The sequence below is a fragment of the Apis laboriosa genome, unplaced genomic scaffold, assembly GCF_014066325.1.
Source record: "Apis laboriosa isolate Shangri-la unplaced genomic scaffold, ASM1406632v1 scaffold104_cov149, whole genome shotgun sequence".
Taxonomy (NCBI): domain Eukaryota; kingdom Metazoa; phylum Arthropoda; class Insecta; order Hymenoptera; family Apidae; genus Apis; species Apis laboriosa.
In genome coordinates, this window is record NW_025220694.1 from 3112420 (window position 1) to 3131339 (window position 18920).

General features: G+C 21.4%; 6 protein-coding genes across 7 annotated transcripts; 5 read left to right on the plus strand and 1 right to left on the minus strand.

Moving 5' to 3' along the window:
• Window positions 1–2574: 2574 nt before the first annotated feature.
• On the plus strand, window positions 2575–4215 carry LOC122713392 (pre-mRNA-splicing factor RBM22). Its single transcript, XM_043933849.1, has 3 exons — window positions 2575–2787; window positions 2862–2915; window positions 3004–4215. Exons 1-3 carry the CDS (start codon window positions 2734–2736, stop codon window positions 4129–4131), a joined length of 1236 nt encoding a protein of 411 aa, XP_043789784.1. The 5' UTR covers window positions 2575–2733; the 3' UTR covers window positions 4132–4215.
• A 296-nt stretch (window positions 4216–4511) lies between these two features.
• On the plus strand, window positions 4512–7690 carry LOC122720598 (transmembrane 9 superfamily member 3). Its single transcript, XM_043947434.1, has 10 exons — window positions 4512–4755; window positions 4951–5146; window positions 5216–5338; window positions 5415–5659; window positions 5748–5987; window positions 6068–6352; window positions 6433–6641; window positions 6743–6889; window positions 6983–7066; window positions 7146–7690. The coding sequence occupies exons 1-10, from the start codon at window positions 4669–4671 to the stop codon at window positions 7288–7290; spliced, it is 1761 nt and encodes a 586-aa protein (XP_043803369.1). The 5' UTR covers window positions 4512–4668; the 3' UTR covers window positions 7291–7690.
• A 1190-nt stretch (window positions 7691–8880) lies between these two features.
• Window positions 8881–10595, plus strand: LOC122711108 (stress-associated endoplasmic reticulum protein 2). Its single transcript, XM_043929593.1, has 3 exons — window positions 8881–9262; window positions 9722–9794; window positions 9892–10595. The coding sequence occupies exons 1-3, from the start codon at window positions 9179–9181 to the stop codon at window positions 9927–9929; spliced, it is 195 nt and encodes a 64-aa protein (XP_043785528.1). The 5' UTR covers window positions 8881–9178; the 3' UTR covers window positions 9930–10595.
• Window positions 10596–10950: 355 nt separating this feature from the next.
• LOC122713194 lies at window positions 10951–12150 on the plus strand. The gene is made up of 5 exons (XM_043933460.1): window positions 10951–11102; window positions 11207–11442; window positions 11525–11705; window positions 11775–11870; window positions 11943–12150. The coding sequence occupies exons 1-5, from the start codon at window positions 11054–11056 to the stop codon at window positions 12053–12055; spliced, it is 675 nt and encodes a 224-aa protein (XP_043789395.1). The 5' UTR covers window positions 10951–11053; the 3' UTR covers window positions 12056–12150.
• A 382-nt stretch (window positions 12151–12532) lies between these two features.
• Window positions 12533–14511, plus strand: LOC122712358 (putative malate dehydrogenase 1B). Of its 2 annotated transcripts, XM_043931973.1 has the most exons (7): window positions 12533–12676; window positions 12735–12938; window positions 13023–13336; window positions 13476–13765; window positions 13856–14037; window positions 14113–14248; window positions 14303–14511. In XM_043931973.1, exons 1-7 carry the CDS (start codon window positions 12533–12535, stop codon window positions 14509–14511), a joined length of 1479 nt encoding a protein of 492 aa, XP_043787908.1. The 2 variants fall into 2 exon arrangements, with proteins under 2 accessions (XP_043787908.1, XP_043788001.1); XM_043932066.1 differs by having other exon boundaries at window positions 13856–14043; window positions 14113–14429.
• A 935-nt stretch (window positions 14512–15446) lies between these two features.
• LOC122710464 (eukaryotic translation initiation factor 2 subunit 2) lies at window positions 15447–18122 on the minus strand. The gene is made up of 6 exons (XM_043928368.1): window positions 17971–18122; window positions 17141–17398; window positions 16839–16995; window positions 16196–16380; window positions 15809–16093; window positions 15447–15692 (listed from the first exon to the last, which is right to left on the minus strand). The coding sequence occupies exons 1-6, from the start codon at window positions 17986–17988 to the stop codon at window positions 15648–15650; spliced, it is 948 nt and encodes a 315-aa protein (XP_043784303.1). The 5' UTR covers window positions 17989–18122; the 3' UTR covers window positions 15447–15647.
• Between the last annotated feature and the right edge of the window lie 798 nt (window positions 18123–18920).

Below are 18920 nucleotides of genomic sequence, written 5' to 3' on the forward strand. Positions count from 1 at the left end.
ATTATTATTGATGGATTACAATTATGTTCTATTTGGCAGTCATTCATCTATATATTTTCATATTTTTTGTGAAGATTTTTTTCTTTTATATCTTTATATTTATTATTTATATTTATATATTTTATATATTTTATTATTTTATATATTATTATATATTTTATCGTGACATTGTTGTAAGCTCTTTCTATATTTATAAATAGTATCAGAATTTTCTTGTATTTTTTAGATCCTATTTTTATGTCTGCAATCAGATTAGCATAATTGTTCATTATGTCCTTATTCTTTCTAAATTCATTTGTTTATGATTTCAATTCTTATGATTCTCAATTCTATTTGTTTATGATTTTTTTTTAAATTTATTATAATATCTTTTTATTTGTCCCTTTTAAATAACTGTTGTTATATTTTTTTCATTCTTCTGGTATTTTTTCTTTATTCTAAATTTTATTATAAATTTTTTCACTATATTTTTATTTTTTATATTCTGAAATGGATTTTTTAATAATTTTGTTGTTAATATCCCTCTTTTATCTTTTATTCTATTAAAAGATGAGTTTTATTCTCATCTATTTTTTTTCTTTTTATTTTGTTACTTTATTTTTTTAATTCCTATATATTCCTATATTCCTATATTCTTGTATATTATCATCTTTTATTCTTTTTTTTTTCTGTTTTGCTGTTTTTTATTATTTCCTGTTTCAAATTGATAGCAGTTCATTGAACTTATTTCTTCTGGTATCTGGTATAGATGGTATAGATTTATATCTTCTGATAAAATATTTTTTTTTTTATTTCTTTTTCTATTTCTTTTTTCTTCTTGATAGAAACATATTTTCTATTGAATTTTTTTTTTTTTTTTCATATAACTTAATATCACAAGCTTATTTTGTTCTGTGATCTATGCTCTCAATGAAATCCTTTGAGGCTTTCTTTCTTTTTTTCTCTTTAATTATTATTTTATTTTTCTTTTCACTTTTTTTTTTCATCTATTCCAATTTTTTTATATTGATTTTTTTTTTATATATTCTTTTTTATTTTCTTTATCACATCCCATTATATATGCTTTTTTATATTCATTAAAGTTTCCTTTCTTCTTTTATTTTCTATTTTTTCTTTTATTTTTTATCCTTTCTTTTTTATTCTCTAAAAATTTATTCTAAAATTCTAAAATTTCATTCTCTAACTAAAAATTATTTTTAATTTTTCTAAAATTTTTAAATCTTGTAATAGTTTTTATTAATTCTTAATAATTCTTAATAATTTTATTAAATTTAATAAAAATTTCACGAAAACTAAGATAATCATATAAAATATCATATTAATTAAAATATCCTGAATACTACTTGTCAAAATTTGTAAAAAATTATAAAAGAAATTTCACAATTTTTAATACCTAGAAAGTTAAAGTATAAAAACTTAATAAATAATAAAGTAGAGTTGAATAAAATTTATAAATCCAGTCAATTTTTATGAAAGTAAATAATAATAAATTATATATTTTGTAATGTATAAATTATATATTATATAATATAAAGTTTAACAAAATTGTTAATGCAATTAATTTTATTAAAATAAATAATAATAAAAATTAATATTTGTGAATATCATTTATTATTTGTGAATACAATTTTTATTATATCTTATAAAGCAAGCAATAAAATAAAATAAGTTTCAAGAAAAAAAATCTAATTGATAGTTTTAAATAACACATTTATTTCTTCTTAAGCTGTTCTTAAACTTAAATTAATAATTTTCTTAAACTTATTATAATACGATTTAACAAATAAGAAATAAATTATAACTTTAATAAATAATTTTAATTATAAATTGAACTATGTAATAAATATAATTAAATTTATTGAATTATTAATAAACTTTATATTTTATATATTATATAACATTATATTTGTTCATGCTCAATCGGAAACATAGCAGCCAATGCTATTGTTGCGGTTCGATTAGGTTACATGCTTCGTGATTAGCGTTTTTTTATTAATAACTTGTTAACATAGCCGTAACGAAAATTTTTGCAAAAGAAAATATTGTTTAAAAAATCTTTAGTTTACATTCTAATATTTTTTATATTCTAATGTTATATCCTGTATATCATGTTTTAAAAGATTAATAAAATGATTAAAAAAATATTTTTATTACTAAATAATTAATAAATAAATTTTTACTAAAATTTTTTAATTTTTTTATATTAATATCATATGTACATATAATATCATATATCATATATACATATATATACATATATATATATATCATAAATAATAATATTTTGTGAAAGACGAATGAATTATATTTAAAATTTTATATATATTTATTATATTATATATATTAATTTTATATATAAAATTAAACATGTTTACAATTATAACAATATGTTTAAAGCGGATACATAATATATGCAATTATATATATATATTTATATAATGTAATTTATATATTAAACCGTACTGACATATAATTATTTCATCAACCAATAACTAAATTTAGAATATGTGTTATATATTTTGATTTGCTTATTTCTAGTAACTCTATTCGATCGAATATCCATAGATACGAATATATGCCACGATTTTCTTTCATGTCAGTAATTACAAAAAATAAATTATTTAGTAATAAAAATACTAACTAGTGACTTTTATGTAGAAGCATTAGTCATAGTCATATTTGATATTTGTCTTTAGTAAGAAGAATAAGAAAGTCAAGATAAAATAATTAAAAATGGCTACTTCTAAAACAACAAATATGTATAATAGGCAAAATTGGGAAGATGCAGTAAGTATAATCAAATATTTGAATAATCATTTGAAATGAAATTTTAAATATTTGTTTATTTTTTTTCTTTTTAGGAATTTCCAATATTATGTCAAACTTGTTTGGGTGACAATCCATATATTCGAATGGTAGGTAAATTTTATAAAAATTTTAATTAATTTTAATTTTTCTAAAATACATTTTAATATAATTTACTTTTTATGTTTGTATTTACAGACAAAAGAAAGATATGGAAAAGAATGTAAAATATGCATGCGTCCATTTACAGTATTCAGGTGGTGTCCAGGTGCAAGAATGCGATTTAAAAAAACTGAAGTTTGTCAAACTTGTAGTCGTTTGAAAAATGTCTGTCAAACATGTTTACTTGATTTAGAATATGGTTTGCCAATTCAAGTACGTGATGCAGCACTTAAAATCAAAGATGATTTACCAAGATCAGATGTAAACAAAGAATATTATGTACAAAATATAGATAGTGAAATTGGTAAAATAGATCCTACATCACCAGCAGGTGCTGTTGGTAAATCTGCAGCTGCTAGTGATTTATTGATGAAGTTAGCAAGGACTAGTCCTTATTATAAAAGAAATAGACCACATATTTGTTCCTTTTGGGTTAAAGGAGAATGTAAAAGAGGAGAAGAATGCCCATATCGTCATGAGAAACCTACTGATCCTGATGATCCATTAGCTGATCAAAATATTAAAGATCGTTATTATGGAGTTAATGATCCTGTTGCTGATAAATTAATGCGCAGAGCTGCAGCTATGCCTAAATTAGATCCACCAGAGGATAAGTCCATTACAACTTTATATGTTGGTAACTTGGGAGATGTTTTAACAGAAAAGCAGTTACGTGATCATTTTTATCAATATGGAGAAATACGTTCTGTAACTATGGTTCCTCGTCAACAATGTGCTTTTATTCAGTATACGCAAAGAAGTGCTGCTGAAGCAGCTGCAGAAAGAACATTTAATAAACTGATATTAGGAGGACGAAGATTAACAATTAAATGGGGACGTTCGCAAGGAAGGCAAACTGTATCTGCAGCAGAAGCAACTAGAGAAATCTTAGAACCTGTACCAGGTCTTCCTGGTGCTCTACCACCTCCACCAGAAAGTATGGGAAATAATTTTTTCAATCTTCAAACTACTCCTGGTATGATGCCACCAATGATGATTCCACCTCCACCAGTTGCTCCTCAATATATGTTTCCACCTCAAATGGCACCTGCTACTGCAACACCAATTTTTCCACCTGGAACAGCTCCAATACATTATCCCAGTCAAGATCCATCAAGAATGGGTGCATCTCAAGGAATAGGAAAACCTTGGCCTGAAGAATAATAATAAAGTTTAAATTTGTATTAATTGTAATTATAGCAAAAAAATGTGTAAAAAAATAAATATATATCTTTGATTTTCTTTAAACTATTGTATCCTTATTAATATATCTAATTCATAAATTAATTAAATATTAAAGTTTATTTGAATATTTATTTCATATACATATATATTTCATATACATATGTATTTATATATTGTATATATATTATTTTTAAACATAATTTCATATTAATAAATTTTTTTTAATATTTTAATCATATAAATTATTTAAATTTTTACAATGATCAATTTAACAAGGACTTCTAAAATGTAATGATAAAAGCGCCATCTATTGTGATAGTGAATTCTTAACACCTAGCGCATTAGCGGTTGCTGTAAGTGTCATCGTGTTTTAATACGTGTCCATTGGTACCTGTTTGTCCGGTGTTTCTATTAAGCAATATTTGTTTCGTGAATCTATGGAGTATCTTTATTGTAAAATATCTTTGAATTTCTATTTGTATTAGCATAAGGCGCCTAGTGCGCCTTCCCGTCACGATGATCATGTGTCGGGCTCGATTGTTATTCCATTTTCTGGCGCTTAGCCTACTCCCCTTTGTCTATCTCGACGAGCACACTCACGTTGTAAGTATATATTCAGAAAATTAACATATTTTCAAAATATTATGATATTGTGAATTTTAATAGCTAATTTTTAATTAATAATTTTATTAAAAATTGATTTGTTTTTATATATACATATTTCATGTTGTATCATGTTTTACATATTTATATTATTATACATATTATGTATTAATGGAATATATTTTTTTTCATTAGTATGAAGATAATGATGAAGTTGTATTGTGGATGAGTACTGTTGGACCATATCATAATCGACAGGAAACTTATTCCTATTATTCATTACCTTTTTGTATGGGCACAAAAAATGTTATTAATCATTATCATGAAACTTTTTCTGAAGCATTACAAGGCATCGAACTCAAATTTAGTGGTCTGGAAATTGAATATAAAGGTATTTTGAAGTTTTATTAATTAATGGTAGATATCTTAATTATAATGATATATATTTATTATCTAATAGCTGATGTTGCAAAAATGGATTACTGTCAAATAAAATTATCTGAAGAAAGTGAAAAGGCTTTCATATATGCAGTGAAGAATCAATATTGGTATAAGATGTATATGGATGATCTACCAATATGGGGTAAAATCAAAATTTTAATTTTTTTCAATTCTTAAGTATTTCTTTATTATATTAATTGATTATTATTAATATTTAGGTGTTGTGGGAGAGCCTGAAGACAATAATGGAATTGTATCTTATTATATTTGGACACATAAAAAGTTTGATATAGGATATAATGGAAAGCAAATAGTTGATGTAAATTTGACTAGTGAAAATAAAATTAAATTAGTGCAGGATGCAGCCATTTCTTTCAGTTATGAAGTTAATTGGAAAAAAAGTAATGTTAAATTTGAAGATAGATTTGACAAATATCTGGATCCTAATTTTTTTCAACACAGAGTAAATATATTTTAATTAAAAAATGTGAAATTAAAAATTATATATTATTTTATTTTAAAAATGAATTTTTATCCTTCGTTTTCTTCAGATTCATTGGTTCAGTATTTTTAATAGTTTTATGATGGTAATCTTTCTTGTTGGACTTGTTTCAATGATTTTAATGCGTACATTAAGAAAAGATTATGCTAGATATAGTAGGGATGAAGAAATGGATGATATGGAACGAGATTTAGGTGATGAATATGGATGGAAACAAGTTCATGGAGATGTATTTAGACCTGCTAGTCATGCAATGCTTTTTTCAGCTCTTATAGGTGCTGGATATCAGGTAATTATTTTAGTTAAAAATTTCTAAATCAATCTTTTTAAAGTAATAATTATAATATTTTATAAACTATTTTATTTTAGGTTACTGTGGTTGTACTTAGTGTTATTATTTTTGCTATTCTCGGAGAATTGTATACAGAAAGAGGATCAATGTTATCAACAGCAATTTTTGTGTATGCTGCTACATCACCTATAAATGGTTATGCTGGAGGAGGTTTATATGCACGTATGGGAGGTCGTATTTGGATTAAACAAATGATTCTCAGTGCTTTTATGTTACCTTTTATTGTCTGTGGCACTGCATTTTTTATTAACTTCATTGCAATGTATTACCATGCCAGCCGTGCTATACCATTTGGTTCCATGGAAAGTATTATTTACATAATTCTTATTTATTTATATATACATTTGTTTTTTTATGTATTAACAAAAATATTTTATTATAGGTAGCAGTAACATGTATTTGTATATTTGTTATATTACCATTAACATTAGTTGGAACTATTTTGGGTCGTAATTTAGCTGGAACTCCAGATGCACCATGCAGAGTTAATGCAGTACCTCGACCAATTCCTGAAAAAAAATGGTTCATGGAACCATTGGTTATTATTATGCTTGGTGGTATCTTGCCCTTTGGATCAATATTCATTGAAATGTAATATTCATTATTATTTTTTTAAATTAATATTATAATTTATTAAATTAATATTCATTAATTAAAAAATATGTCAAATTACTTTTTATGTTTTTTTTTAGGTATTTTATTTTTACCTCATTTTGGGCATATAAAATTTATTATGTTTATGGATTTATGTTACTAGTATTTGTTATTCTAATGATAGTAACTGTTTGTGTTACTATTGTATGTACATACTTTTTATTAAATGCTGAAGATTATCGATGGTAAATATTATTTAATATATATATTAATTAATTATGTAATTAAATATTGTTACATAGTAAGTTTTATATTTATATATATATTATTTTTTATAGGCAATGGACAAGTTTCTTAGCAGCTGCTTCAACTGCTGGTTATGTCTATATATATTCCTTTTATTATTTCTTCTTTAAAACTAAGTAAATTTATATTATGCTTGATTAATCCCATGCAAATTTATTAAAAAAAATAGAATATAATTTTATTTTTCTTTTTCAGAATGTATGGTCTCTTCCAAACGGCATTTTATTTTGGTTATATGGCATTGTTCAGTCTCGCCTTGGGTATAATGTGCGGAACAGTTGGTTATGTTGGTACTAATGCATTTGTACGAAAGATTTATTCTACAGTCAAAATAGACTAAACCACAATTCTAGTGTAACATCTACAATCGACTAAAATAAGAATATACAAAATAAAACCTGCCGGTTTTTATAAAGTAGGACTTGTTCTTTTGGTTGAAATTGAAGTTATTTATAATGTACAAATGCAACTCGTGAAAGAACTATATTAATTTTAATGAAGTATAGCTAAATATTTAAAGAGAAATATTCGTTATATCATTTTTTAAAAATATTCAACGAATATTTTACCATCCTTATATTAATTGATGTAACAATGATACTTTCATTTCAAGAAAATGATTAACTTATTTCTTTTATGTTGGTAAAAAATGAGTTTTACAGAAGATAAATATCTGCAAATAGTTTACCAATTATTCAAACAATCATACATATTATTCATTTCATGAGTCACAATTTATTATACAAAATACAGGCTCTGATTATTATATGATAGAATTTTTTTATTTAAAACAATCAATTTTTTAAAATTACTCAATTATATTATATTATAGTATAATTAATTTTTTCTGAAATTTACTAATTATTCTTTTCTTGGAATTTTATATATTACATAAAAATTTATATATTTATGTAATATAATTTAAAAATATTTCAAGAATTTTAATATTTTTTTTAGAAGAAAGAAATACATGAACAAATATAAATAATTCCAATTAGATATCAGTAGTTAAATTGAAAAATAATTAAAACAAAAAAAATTTTTATAAATTTATAGATTATTATGTATGAATTATGTAATATTAATTTTCAATATAATTCAATCACACAATCTGTACTTCAGTTAAAACTATTTAAAATAATATTTTTGTGACTCTGAACTGAAATTATAATTTTATGTTTGTTTACTAAAAATTCAAGTAATATTAATTTATAGGTAAGTTAGAAGATAGGATTAAATGTGAATTATAAGAAACTTTTTTACTATTAATTGCGCAATTACATGTCATAACATGTCATTTTTTTCTGTTGTGTGGATATTCTTCATTATGAATTATGAGTGCGTCGGTAAAGTGTAAAATATTATAAGTCTATAACTGGTGGTAAAATTTTTAATTGTGATCTTTTTCACGCGATTAAATATCTAATCGCTGTTGAGAAAAAAAGGGATATGGCAGTTATAGAGAGTATGTTTATCTTGATAAAGCATTGCTGAATGAATATTGGTGAAAATATTCGAATGAACCATATGGTTTGTTAGACGTAGCAATTCTATGAAATATAAAATTTCTACATGCAACAAAAATACAATTTATTTTTATTTATACACATATTCATTTAATGTAATTATTTTAAAATTTATAAATCATTTTTTAAATTACTGATAATATATAGTAAAAATAGATTTCATTAATTAAAATTATTTTTTGTTCAAAATTTTTTTTAAATTTTATTTATTAACTTATTTATTAACTATTTTTCCTCTATAGATAAAATATATTATTTTTACATTTAAAAATAATCATGGGCGTGTATTGTATACGATACACGTAAAGAAACATGTTTATACTACGTTATTCAAAAATATTTCGTGTAAAATATTTACATAATTATGAATATATACTTAAAATATATTAATAATTAAACAAATATTAAAATAATATATGTATATATAATTATAAGAATCAGAATATTGTGAAAAATATAATTATTAAATTGATTCTGTTGGTGCCAGTGTGGCACTAAAGTTACTCCGTCCTATATTCCAAAGTATTCACGTGTCAAAGCGTACACATCGACGTGAGAATCAGAGTGTAGTATATACATCTGTTTATAGCACAAGAACGTCATATTCTAGTACACGTACAGTGATTAACATAGTGTTTAAATTATTTATTAATTTATTTCAAATCTTATTGAAATACTTTTGGTAAACAAAAAACAACAAAGATGGCACCAAAACAAAGAATGCGTATCGCTAACGAAAGGGCTACAAAAAATATTACACTTCGTGGAAATGTTCCAAAGTCATCAGTATGTTACATTTTATTATCTAATAAAATATATTTAAATTATATATAAATTTATTTAAATAATTAAAATGTTATTTACATACAAATATATAATTAAATATATAATTGGTTTTTAATATTAATTAATAAAATAATTGTATGCAATGTAATATGTATTACTTTTTTATATTATTAATTTTACGTTGTACATATTTTAACAAATAATATTAGATTTTCTTAATATTTATGATTCTTCATTTTTTAATAATAATAAAAATAATTAATCCAGTAAATTAATAAATCTACCATATGTAATATGAATGTACATTCAATTTAAATTTATAACAATCAATTATTTAAATAATTTGTTTTTTTTATCAAAATATGAATTATAATATGAATTGTAAAATTATATAAATTTTTTTTATTATGAATTTATTTTAATCTTTATATCAAATTATTACATTTAATAATATTTTAGAAGCCACAAGATGAAGGATCTCCTGTTGGACCTTGTTTATTAGCACTTTTTCTCTTTGTTGTATGTGGTTCTGGTAAGTTTTAATATTTGTGGTAATTTAAATATTTTTTAAAATAAATATATAGAAAAGATTTATATATCTATACAAGTTAAAATTTTTTAACTTTCAGCTGTATTCCAAATAATTCAAAGTATTAGAATGGGTTAAAAAAATTAAAAATATGAAGACAAAAAGATATTGCTATTGCAATTAATATTAAAGAAAATTGTCTATATCTTATTGGTATACAAGTGAAAATAGACTGTCTTCTTACATATTGTAAAAACATGTAGACATCATAATGATATTGACACAAAACTGAATTTAAATTTCCATTAAACAATTCCCTTTTTTTGCTACGATTCATAGGAATTATTTGTAAAAGGAATTTAGCATTTATAAACATTTTATGTAATTGTATATATGTATATCAATGAAAGAATATTATATTTAATATATTTTATTTACAGAAATCAAAATATTACAAATTGAATAATTTATTTTTTTTTCTGTAATTTTGCATAGCATTTCTTGTTTTCAGTCTTATGAAAAATTTAAATTCTTTCATTGATATTTATATATAATAAATAATTGTATATATATATATGATCAATTTATTGTATCAATTTAATCAAAGCATTCCAATGTAAGCAGTTGGTAGCTTTTGGTTGTCTATATTTTTAGAGGCCTTAAGACAAGTCATAAGTCATTGATAAGTCATTGTACGTGTAAAAATATATATTATATGTATTTTCAATGTAATTTATCCTAATGAAATATTTGCTATGGACAATTGTTTGTCTCTTTTAATAAATTATATTATGAATAAATACATTTTTGTATAAACTTAATATAATTGATTATAGGAAAAATAAAATGAAAAAAAACATAATAAAAAAATTTATTTCGTTATAAATTCGTTTTAAATATAGTTGAAATATGTATACATATATTATATATAATATAATATATGTATATAATAATATAATATAATAATATAATATAATATATTATATATAATATATTATATATAATATGTATACATATATATTACATATAATGTGATATAGTAATAAAATATTTTATTTTTTACCTAAAAAAACTTTTAGTAATTTAAGATTTCAATGTGACCAATTTTCCCTAGTTTTGTTTAGAGAGCAGTTCATATTAAACGGAAAGCTTAAAGAAATTGAAACGTTATTAAATTATTTTTCTATTTTAAATAAATATTTTAAATAAATTAAAATATTTTTTTTATTATTTTAGTTTTATTTTTTGCTAAAATTTTTATTATGGCTAATATATTTAACTTATTTGGTGAAATATCAGAATTTCATAAAGGTAAGAATAAGAATATAAAAAGGTTAATATTTATACTTTTTATTTTTTATAAATGTTATTTTAAATTAATATAACTTTATTAATAATAAAATTACCAAAATTAGGTTCAACTACAAAACCTTTAGCAAGATCAAAAACATGTCTTGGTATAAATGGTTCTTTAAAGAATATTAATCAATCAAAACCAAAAGGATTATCAATTAGATCTAGTTCTGATTTAAATGTACCTGAAACTATGCAAGCTACTTTCAACAAACAACAAGAATTGTTAAAACCAAAACTAACACAATTAAATAATGATGGCCAACTAATATCACCTAGGAAAAATATTTTATCAGAAGTATAAATTGTTAAAAAATTTTACAAATAAAATATAAAATATAAAATATAATTATTTTATAAATAAGATTAATTTTTTACAGAAACTAAATGCATTTTCTATAAAAAGAAAAGATATATCTCCAAAAAAAGAACATGTAAAATCACCTTTATCATATAATGAAAATAATTTTAAAAAGCCATTACTTTTAAAAAATTATGTTAAAAAATTATATCCTGAACCAGAAAATCTAGCACCATATTGTGATATGCAATTTGAATTTGGTATGATAATTTAATTAAATAATTTATTAAATAATTAATATAAAAAAATATTTAAATATATTTTTACAGATGATATTTATACTAAAGATATAGAAAATGAATTTAAAGAATTACTTAAAAAAAAGGAAAATAAAATAGTACCTTATGAAGATGAATTTGAATTAGGTATAGTATATTTAATTATGTATTTTTTATATATGTATTATATATATATTTAATTTTAAACTTTTTATTTAGATCAAGGGCAAATTAAATTTGAAATACCAAAATTATGTATATCACCTATATTTGATGAAGAGTGGATACAATATAAGATTCCTGATTTACCAGAAATATCTAATGAATTTTAAATATAAAATATAACAAATTTTAAATATAAAAATGTTCATTTAGCTTTAAATTTTTTTTTATCAATAATTTATTAATATAAAATAATTTAGAACAATTATGTTAGATTAAAATATATCTAAAACATATAAAAGATCAACTTTAATTAATTTATTTATGTTAATTACTTGATTTTTAAAAATTGAATACTAATTATATATTCTGACATTAAAATTAAAAAATTTTCAAAATATAAAATTGATTAATTAATAATTGACTCTTGAATGTTTATATATTTAAGATCTATTATATAAAAAAAAATTAAAAATAAAACAAATAATTTAATAAAGTATCATTTAATAATTTAATAAAATTTTAATACATTATGCTTTTTTTATATATTTAATTTTAATAAATTTTTACAAATATATTTTGTCAATATATTTTTATAAAAATTTTTAAAAAAGTATTAAATGCTCTTCAATTGTTAATAATACAAAATGACAAACAGATGTTTAACTGTAATAGCTGGTATTTTAGAAGATCCTACTTTTAATCATATATGTTTTATTGCTGAAAGTTTATCTACATTATTACCAAATTTTCATTATAGAAGTATTAGTAAAAGTTCTTTAAAATGGGAAGTAAGTTAATATTATATTTTTATTTATAAATGCAATTCAATTTAAAAATTATTTTTAGTCATGGTTAAAAGAAATTTGTGAACTTTATAAATGGACTCACACTAAATCTCCTCTAATATGGAGAGAAATTGGACTTAGTCAAACTCATGTAAATTATATTGGAAGTAGTTATCAATTTTGGGAATTGTTGCATAAATATTATAACATCACATCGTATTTAAATAAAGAAGAACTTGATGCATTACAAGCAGATTTATTAATTGTATGAAAATATTTAGAAAAATTATCTATATTATATAATTCCAATCAGATTTATTAAATTTTTTTAATAAAATTTTTAATAAAGGCTCATAATGTAAAAAGACAAAAAAGCAAAAATTCACAAGTACAAGAAAAATGTCGTAGAATAATGATAATAGGAGCAGGAAGATCTATGTGTCCAGATCTTGTGTCTCAGTTATTAATGACAAAAGAACTCTGGATGAGTCATGGAATCGTTATTAATTTATATGATCAACCAGGATGTTTTTTTAAACTTAGGAGAATTTTCAAAGATGCAAGAACAATAGGTGCTGGTTTAAATACAGTAAATATCGTGGAAAGTATTCCTGATGGATTGAAAAATTGTGATATATTAATTTATCTTGATAGTTTTATGCGGTATTTATTATTATTATTATTATTATTATTATTATTATTATTATAAAAAATAATAAATTTTATTATAAAAATAATTTATTATAATTATTATTGTAATTATAATGTAAATACTGTGAATATTTATATATGCATATTTTAGAGAAGATAATGAAGGGACAGACAATTGGTTGCAACGTAATTATAAAATTATAGAAAATTTATCTACATATATAAATGAATATGCACCTTCACATATGAAGATAATATTTTGTTCAATGAGTCTTCCATGTTTTTATGCTAATATTATGCTTGAACTTGTTACAAAATTATCAAGTACAAATATTGTAGTTGCTAGTGCTCATTATGGTTTGGAACTTATACATACATTTGTGAATTCATTTGGTCTTACTCACCAAAATTTTGGTTGTCCACCTATTTGGGGTTTCTTAGGTTGATTTATATTTATATAAAAAAAAATATGATATATTATTATTAGTATATCTTATTATACATATATATTAATACTAAATTTAATTATAGGAATCAATCATTTTGTAGATGTTGATCATATGATTCAAAAGTATGATATATATTATCCACATAAAAAAACTTTAAATTCAAATAAAACTATAATACCATTTAGAATCAAATATTCAGAATTAAGATGGTTTTTTTACATGTCACATGATAAAGATCCATATAAAAATCATTTTAAACGTAAGGTATATGTAAGAATTTTGTTATTTTCTTCTATATATTTCTTCTATAATTTATACATGAAAAAGAATGAATTTTAGGCCCTTGTTCGATATCAAGTAGGCAGATCAGAAGATTTTCCAAAATGTAGAGCTATTTGTGATCTTTTGAAATTATGGTATAGCAAAAAAAAAAGCATTGGAGATGAAATTATATCATTGGGAATCGCATCTGATGGTAATATAAAATAAGGAAAAATCATAGAATAAAATAAGACTTCAAATTTTTTAGGTTCATTTGGTATACCAAAGGGATTAGTATTTTCACAACCAGTATATTTGAAAGAATGTGAAGATGGCACGCGAAAATGGATTCCTTTCAAAGATTTTCCAATGCCAAATATGCCAATTTCTATATTTCAAAATTTTATAGATACTGCTATTAATATTAAGGAAAAAATAATTAAATTAAAAAACGAAATTGATATAACGAAAATTTAATTACTTATTTGATAATTTACTTCTCAAGAAATTCTTTTTTATTAAAAAAAATTATAATTTTATTGTATTGTGTAATACATAAAAATACTAAATTATTTAAATTTATTATATAATATATATGTATATTAATCATTATATGCACATAATTATTAAAATTGCATAATTTTATAAATGAGTGCATTGCATTAAAATAGTTCAAATAAAAATTATTTTTTAAGTATTTTAAATATTAATGATTTGCAAATTAATTATGTAATATTGAAATTATTTTAAAAATACAAATATTATTAATGAAAAACATAAGAAGAATAATAAAATTTCTTAAAATAAATTTATTACCTAATAAATACAATTGAATAAATTAGTTAAGTAAAGTTAGCTATTGATCGTTTAAAAAAAATTATATTTTATCATGATATTTTTCACAAAAAAGATAATTATGGGAATAATACTTTTCACCATGCGTAATAATGTACTCGAATTTAATGTTATAATTTTTTTGTATACAGAAAATGATATAACAAGTTATTACCAGCTTAAAATCTATTGTTAACAACTGGTAATCCATACCATTTTATATTTAATAGACAGTTCTTTATACAGGATGTTATGTCACAATGCTAGACAAATGTATAATACATATCGTATTATCATGATTATTTTATCCCCATCATTGAAATAGTGTACAATATAACTGTATAGCTATTTTTTTTCAAACGATTATTGCCAAAATAATGAAAATGCGTAAAAAAAAGTTAAAATTATGTTAAATCATATAATTTTATGTATTCTAAGAGGAAATGGTATATTAAAGACTTCAAACCCAAAAAATAAAGATAAGAATGTTAAAAATAACAGGTAAATTTGAAAAATTTAATAGAAAAATTTTTTCATTAATAATTTTTTCTATAATTTTTGTTTGTTTGTTGCAGATTAATAAAAAATATTGTGCAATAAATTTTACAATGTTTTTTTTTTTAATCGATCATTTTCAATTGCTATAAGTAAAAAAATTAATGTTCAAATTGCACACCATTATAATAGATATTGTAAAAAATTGCGTTCTGACACAAGAAATCTCAGATAATTTCAAAATTATGCTACAAAATTGATAAACGTGATACAAGACAAATTTTTTAGGCAGTTTTTGCTCGAATAGCTGCACGTTTTCCTGTAACAGCCTAAAACAAATAATTGATTATTAGAAAAGTTTTTAAAAGTATCAAATTAATTAATAAATGCTTTAAATATTTTATTTTTTTTTTAAATGCTTTAAAAATTTTTTAAAAATAATTACCTGAAAACCAGATTTTATACTAGCTACTGAACATCTTGAACCACAAGTTTCACATTGTAAGAAAAATAGTCGGGTATCTTTTTGAAGAATGGTGTCTGGAGAACGACAAGTGTGGCAGGTAACATATTCTTTAATGTATCTCCTAAGAACATTTTCTATTTGTTTCTGTTGAAAACGACCCTTAATGATAAGTTGACTATTTCCATCAACAGAACCACTAGTTCCTAATTCAGCGAGTAAAAAGTCGAGTAAATGTTTTGGTTGCCTATGAAGAGTTTTGCATATCTACAATTCAAAATTGTAAGACAAGTAATAAAAAAAAAAAGAATTTACAATTCATAAATTATTAAAAGTATTTAAATAAACAAGTATTATTATAAAACTAACCTCTGTAAAGTTAGCAAAAGATGTTTTCTTAGTGCCTATACGTACTACTTGCGGAGGACGCATGACGAACTTCTGTTTTTTACCAGCAACCATGTCTGGATTTTTTTCTCTCATAATATTAAATACTCTTACCAATAATTCGTCATAAGTATAATCTCTGTCTGATCCAACCCAACTTGTTTCTTCTATTAAGAAATATAATTATTATAACATATTCTATTAATTTAATATATGATTATACATTAAGAAAAATGATAAAAGATTTAATAAATTTATTGATTGATATATTAAATCTTTTTATTTTTAATTTATATATATATATACAATCTTATTATTCAAAATTTTTTTTTCATATTATCATTTAACTTGATGAAAATATATAATAACAAAGAGAAATAATAATTTATTTTATGCTGAAACTAAACTAATGATTATGATATATAAAAGTAGTTATTATATAAATATGATTATTATATATATAGATTATACATAGAAATTAAGAAATTATAGAAAATACCAAATACATATCTCTTACCATACTCTGCACTTCGCTCAGATTCAGTGCAGCATGTTAACAAATAATGTGTAACATAAACAACTAGTTACCCCAAACTATGATATTTTTGCAATATATAATATTTACCATTTTCTTTATCTTCAATTTCCTTACGTTCTTCTTCAGCTACTAATTCATCAAGATCTTTCTTTTTCTTTTTTTTCTTTTTAGTTTTTGAGAAGTCCATATCTAAGTCAAAAGTGTCATCCACAATAACTTCTTCTGTTTGTTGTTCAACAATATCCTTTCCAAATTATAAATTATAAATTATAAATAATATATATTATGTTACATAGTATATAAATTATAATAAATAACATATTATTAAATATATGCTATTAAATATAATTTCATACACAATTACATATTATATTATATATATATACTACCTCTTTCTTTGCATCAGGCAAAGCTGCATCAAGTTCATCTAAATTAAATGCTTTTTTCTTCTTCTTTTTCTTCCTTCCAAAATTTTCTAAATCCAATGCTTCGTCATCTTCAGCTGGTGCAGAAGGTTCAGGTTCTTGATTTTCTTTATCAGTATTTTCTAAGACATCTCCAGTACTACCACTTTCATTAAATGCTGCATCAAGATCAAAAGTAGTTTTCTTTTTCTTCTTTTTCTTTTTCAAAGTAGGATCAAATACCTATAAATTTTTTTAATTATTACATTATCATATGAATGTATTATAATTATATGTGAAATTTTATATTTTATCATTTTACATATTATATTTAAAAAATTTAGTGACTTTATTAATATAATAAAAGACTATTATTAATTATATTAATTAATTTAATACATTATTTTCATAAAAATTTAAAAATAAATTTTTTTAAATATACCATATTAAATATATTTCAAAATGTTTCGTAAATTAAATGTAATATTATATTATATCCATAATAAATGGAATATTACAATAAAAATAATAAAATATTTACCATAATATATTAGTAATAAATATATATTTGTACATTTTTTCGAATACTATCCACATGGTTTTGAGGTTGGAATGTATAAAGTGGCATTTTTCTTATCATATAAAAATTACGTTATAAAATATTCTTTTATATAGGTTTAAATTTTATTTTTTATTCATAAATATTAAAATTAAACTAAAAAATCAAGAAGTATGTCAAGATAATCATACTTCCATGCTTTTTCAATACGACATAGATTCTCTATTAAAGATATAATTTTAATATTATTACATACCGAATCTTCTTCAGTCATTTTGAAAATTGTTTTAAATACTTTGGTGTCTCCAATTATCTTATTAATTTGCTTAGCTTTCAAATATATATTAGCATCTTTATCACGCGAGTCTCGATACTTTCGTACTGTCTATACAGTGCATTCACGTCTTGTTAACGAATATTGCATCAGAAATTCGACTTCTAAGTACAAAGAGCCATTCACACTTCCAAATATTCTACACGATTCACACAGCCTAGTTCACTATATAAAAAGAAGAAAAGAATATGAATTTTATTGGTTATTTCTAATAGATTAAAGTATTTAAAAAGATATTAATCAAAAATTGCATTATTAAAAAATTAAATTTTGTCATTGTATTGTTTTGAGTGTTATTATTTAATTTCAAATTCAGTTATAAATTTTTTAATTAAAAGATAATTTGAATTTGATCCGTACTGATATTTCTATTGTCCAATCCAATTGAGTAAAAATAATGCAATTCATAAAAAAACCCTAAACGAGGCAACATTTTATAACATTATATAATTTTTTTAATCATAAATTTAAATAATACAAAAGTAAATAAATTTTTATGTACAAGACATTTTTTTCTTAAAATAAATAATTCTTTAAAAATAAATAATCATGCAGCCATTTTTTCATATTAGTATTCTTTTTTGTAACGTGGTACAACGTATGTTTTATCGATCTTTAATATTTCTGAATTAAGCAATATAAATTTAAGCGCGAATTACAAAAATAAATATATTTGTTAATTGTTTTTATTTTGTATTATATTATATATACCTAATTATATATATTATATATTATATATAATATATTTATTATATTATATTATTATTTATTTATATAAATATATATACATATATATATATATATATACATATATATATATATATATATACATATATATATATATATATATATATATAATTATTAAGTATTAT

Bases quoted from the DNA above. Each gene is read 5' to 3' on its own strand.
- LOC122713392 (XM_043933849.1), top strand. From the start codon at position 2,734: ATGGCTACTTCTAAAACAACAAATATGTATAATAGGCAAAATTGGGAA. The intron at 2,788-2,861 runs GTAAGTATAATC...TTTTCTTTTTAG, and splicing joins GGCAAAATTGGGAAGATGCA to GAATTTCCAATATTATGTCA. The intron at 2,916-3,003 runs GTAGGTAAATTT...TTGTATTTACAG, and splicing joins ACAATCCATATATTCGAATG to ACAAAAGAAAGATATGGAAA.
- LOC122720598 (XM_043947434.1), top strand. From the start codon at position 4,669: ATGATCATGTGTCGGGCTCGATTGTTATTCCATTTTCTGGCGCTTAGC. The intron at 6,353-6,432 runs GAAAGTATTATT...ATTTTATTATAG, and splicing joins CTATACCATTTGGTTCCATG to GTAGCAGTAACATGTATTTG. The intron at 6,642-6,742 runs GTAATATTCATT...GTTTTTTTTTAG, and splicing joins GGATCAATATTCATTGAAAT to GTATTTTATTTTTACCTCAT.
- LOC122711108 (XM_043929593.1), top strand. From the start codon at position 9,179: ATGGCACCAAAACAAAGAATGCGTATCGCTAACGAAAGGGCTACAAAA. The intron at 9,263-9,721 runs GTATGTTACATT...ATAATATTTTAG, and splicing joins GAAATGTTCCAAAGTCATCA to AAGCCACAAGATGAAGGATC. The intron at 9,795-9,891 runs GTAAGTTTTAAT...TTTAACTTTCAG, and splicing joins CTTTGTTGTATGTGGTTCTG to CTGTATTCCAAATAATTCAA.
- LOC122713194 (XM_043933460.1), top strand. From the start codon at position 11,054: ATGGCTAATATATTTAACTTATTTGGTGAAATATCAGAATTTCATAAA. The intron at 11,103-11,206 runs GTAAGAATAAGA...TACCAAAATTAG, and splicing joins AATATCAGAATTTCATAAAG to GTTCAACTACAAAACCTTTA. The intron at 11,706-11,774 runs GTATGATAATTT...ATATTTTTACAG, and splicing joins TGATATGCAATTTGAATTTG to ATGATATTTATACTAAAGAT.
- LOC122712358 (XM_043931973.1), top strand. From the start codon at position 12,533: ATGACAAACAGATGTTTAACTGTAATAGCTGGTATTTTAGAAGATCCT. The intron at 12,677-12,734 runs GTAAGTTAATAT...AATTATTTTTAG, and splicing joins AAAGTTCTTTAAAATGGGAA to TCATGGTTAAAAGAAATTTG. The intron at 12,939-13,022 runs GTATGAAAATAT...TTTTTAATAAAG, and splicing joins TACAAGCAGATTTATTAATT to GCTCATAATGTAAAAAGACA.
- LOC122710464 (XM_043928368.1), bottom strand. The intron at 16,381-16,838 runs GTAAATATTATA...ATTTCTTAATAG, and splicing joins AATTGAAGATAAAGAAAATG to AAGAAACAAGTTGGGTTGGA. The intron at 16,094-16,195 runs GTTAGTTTTATA...TTTGAATTGTAG, and splicing joins CTTTTGCTAACTTTACAGAG to ATATGCAAAACTCTTCATAG.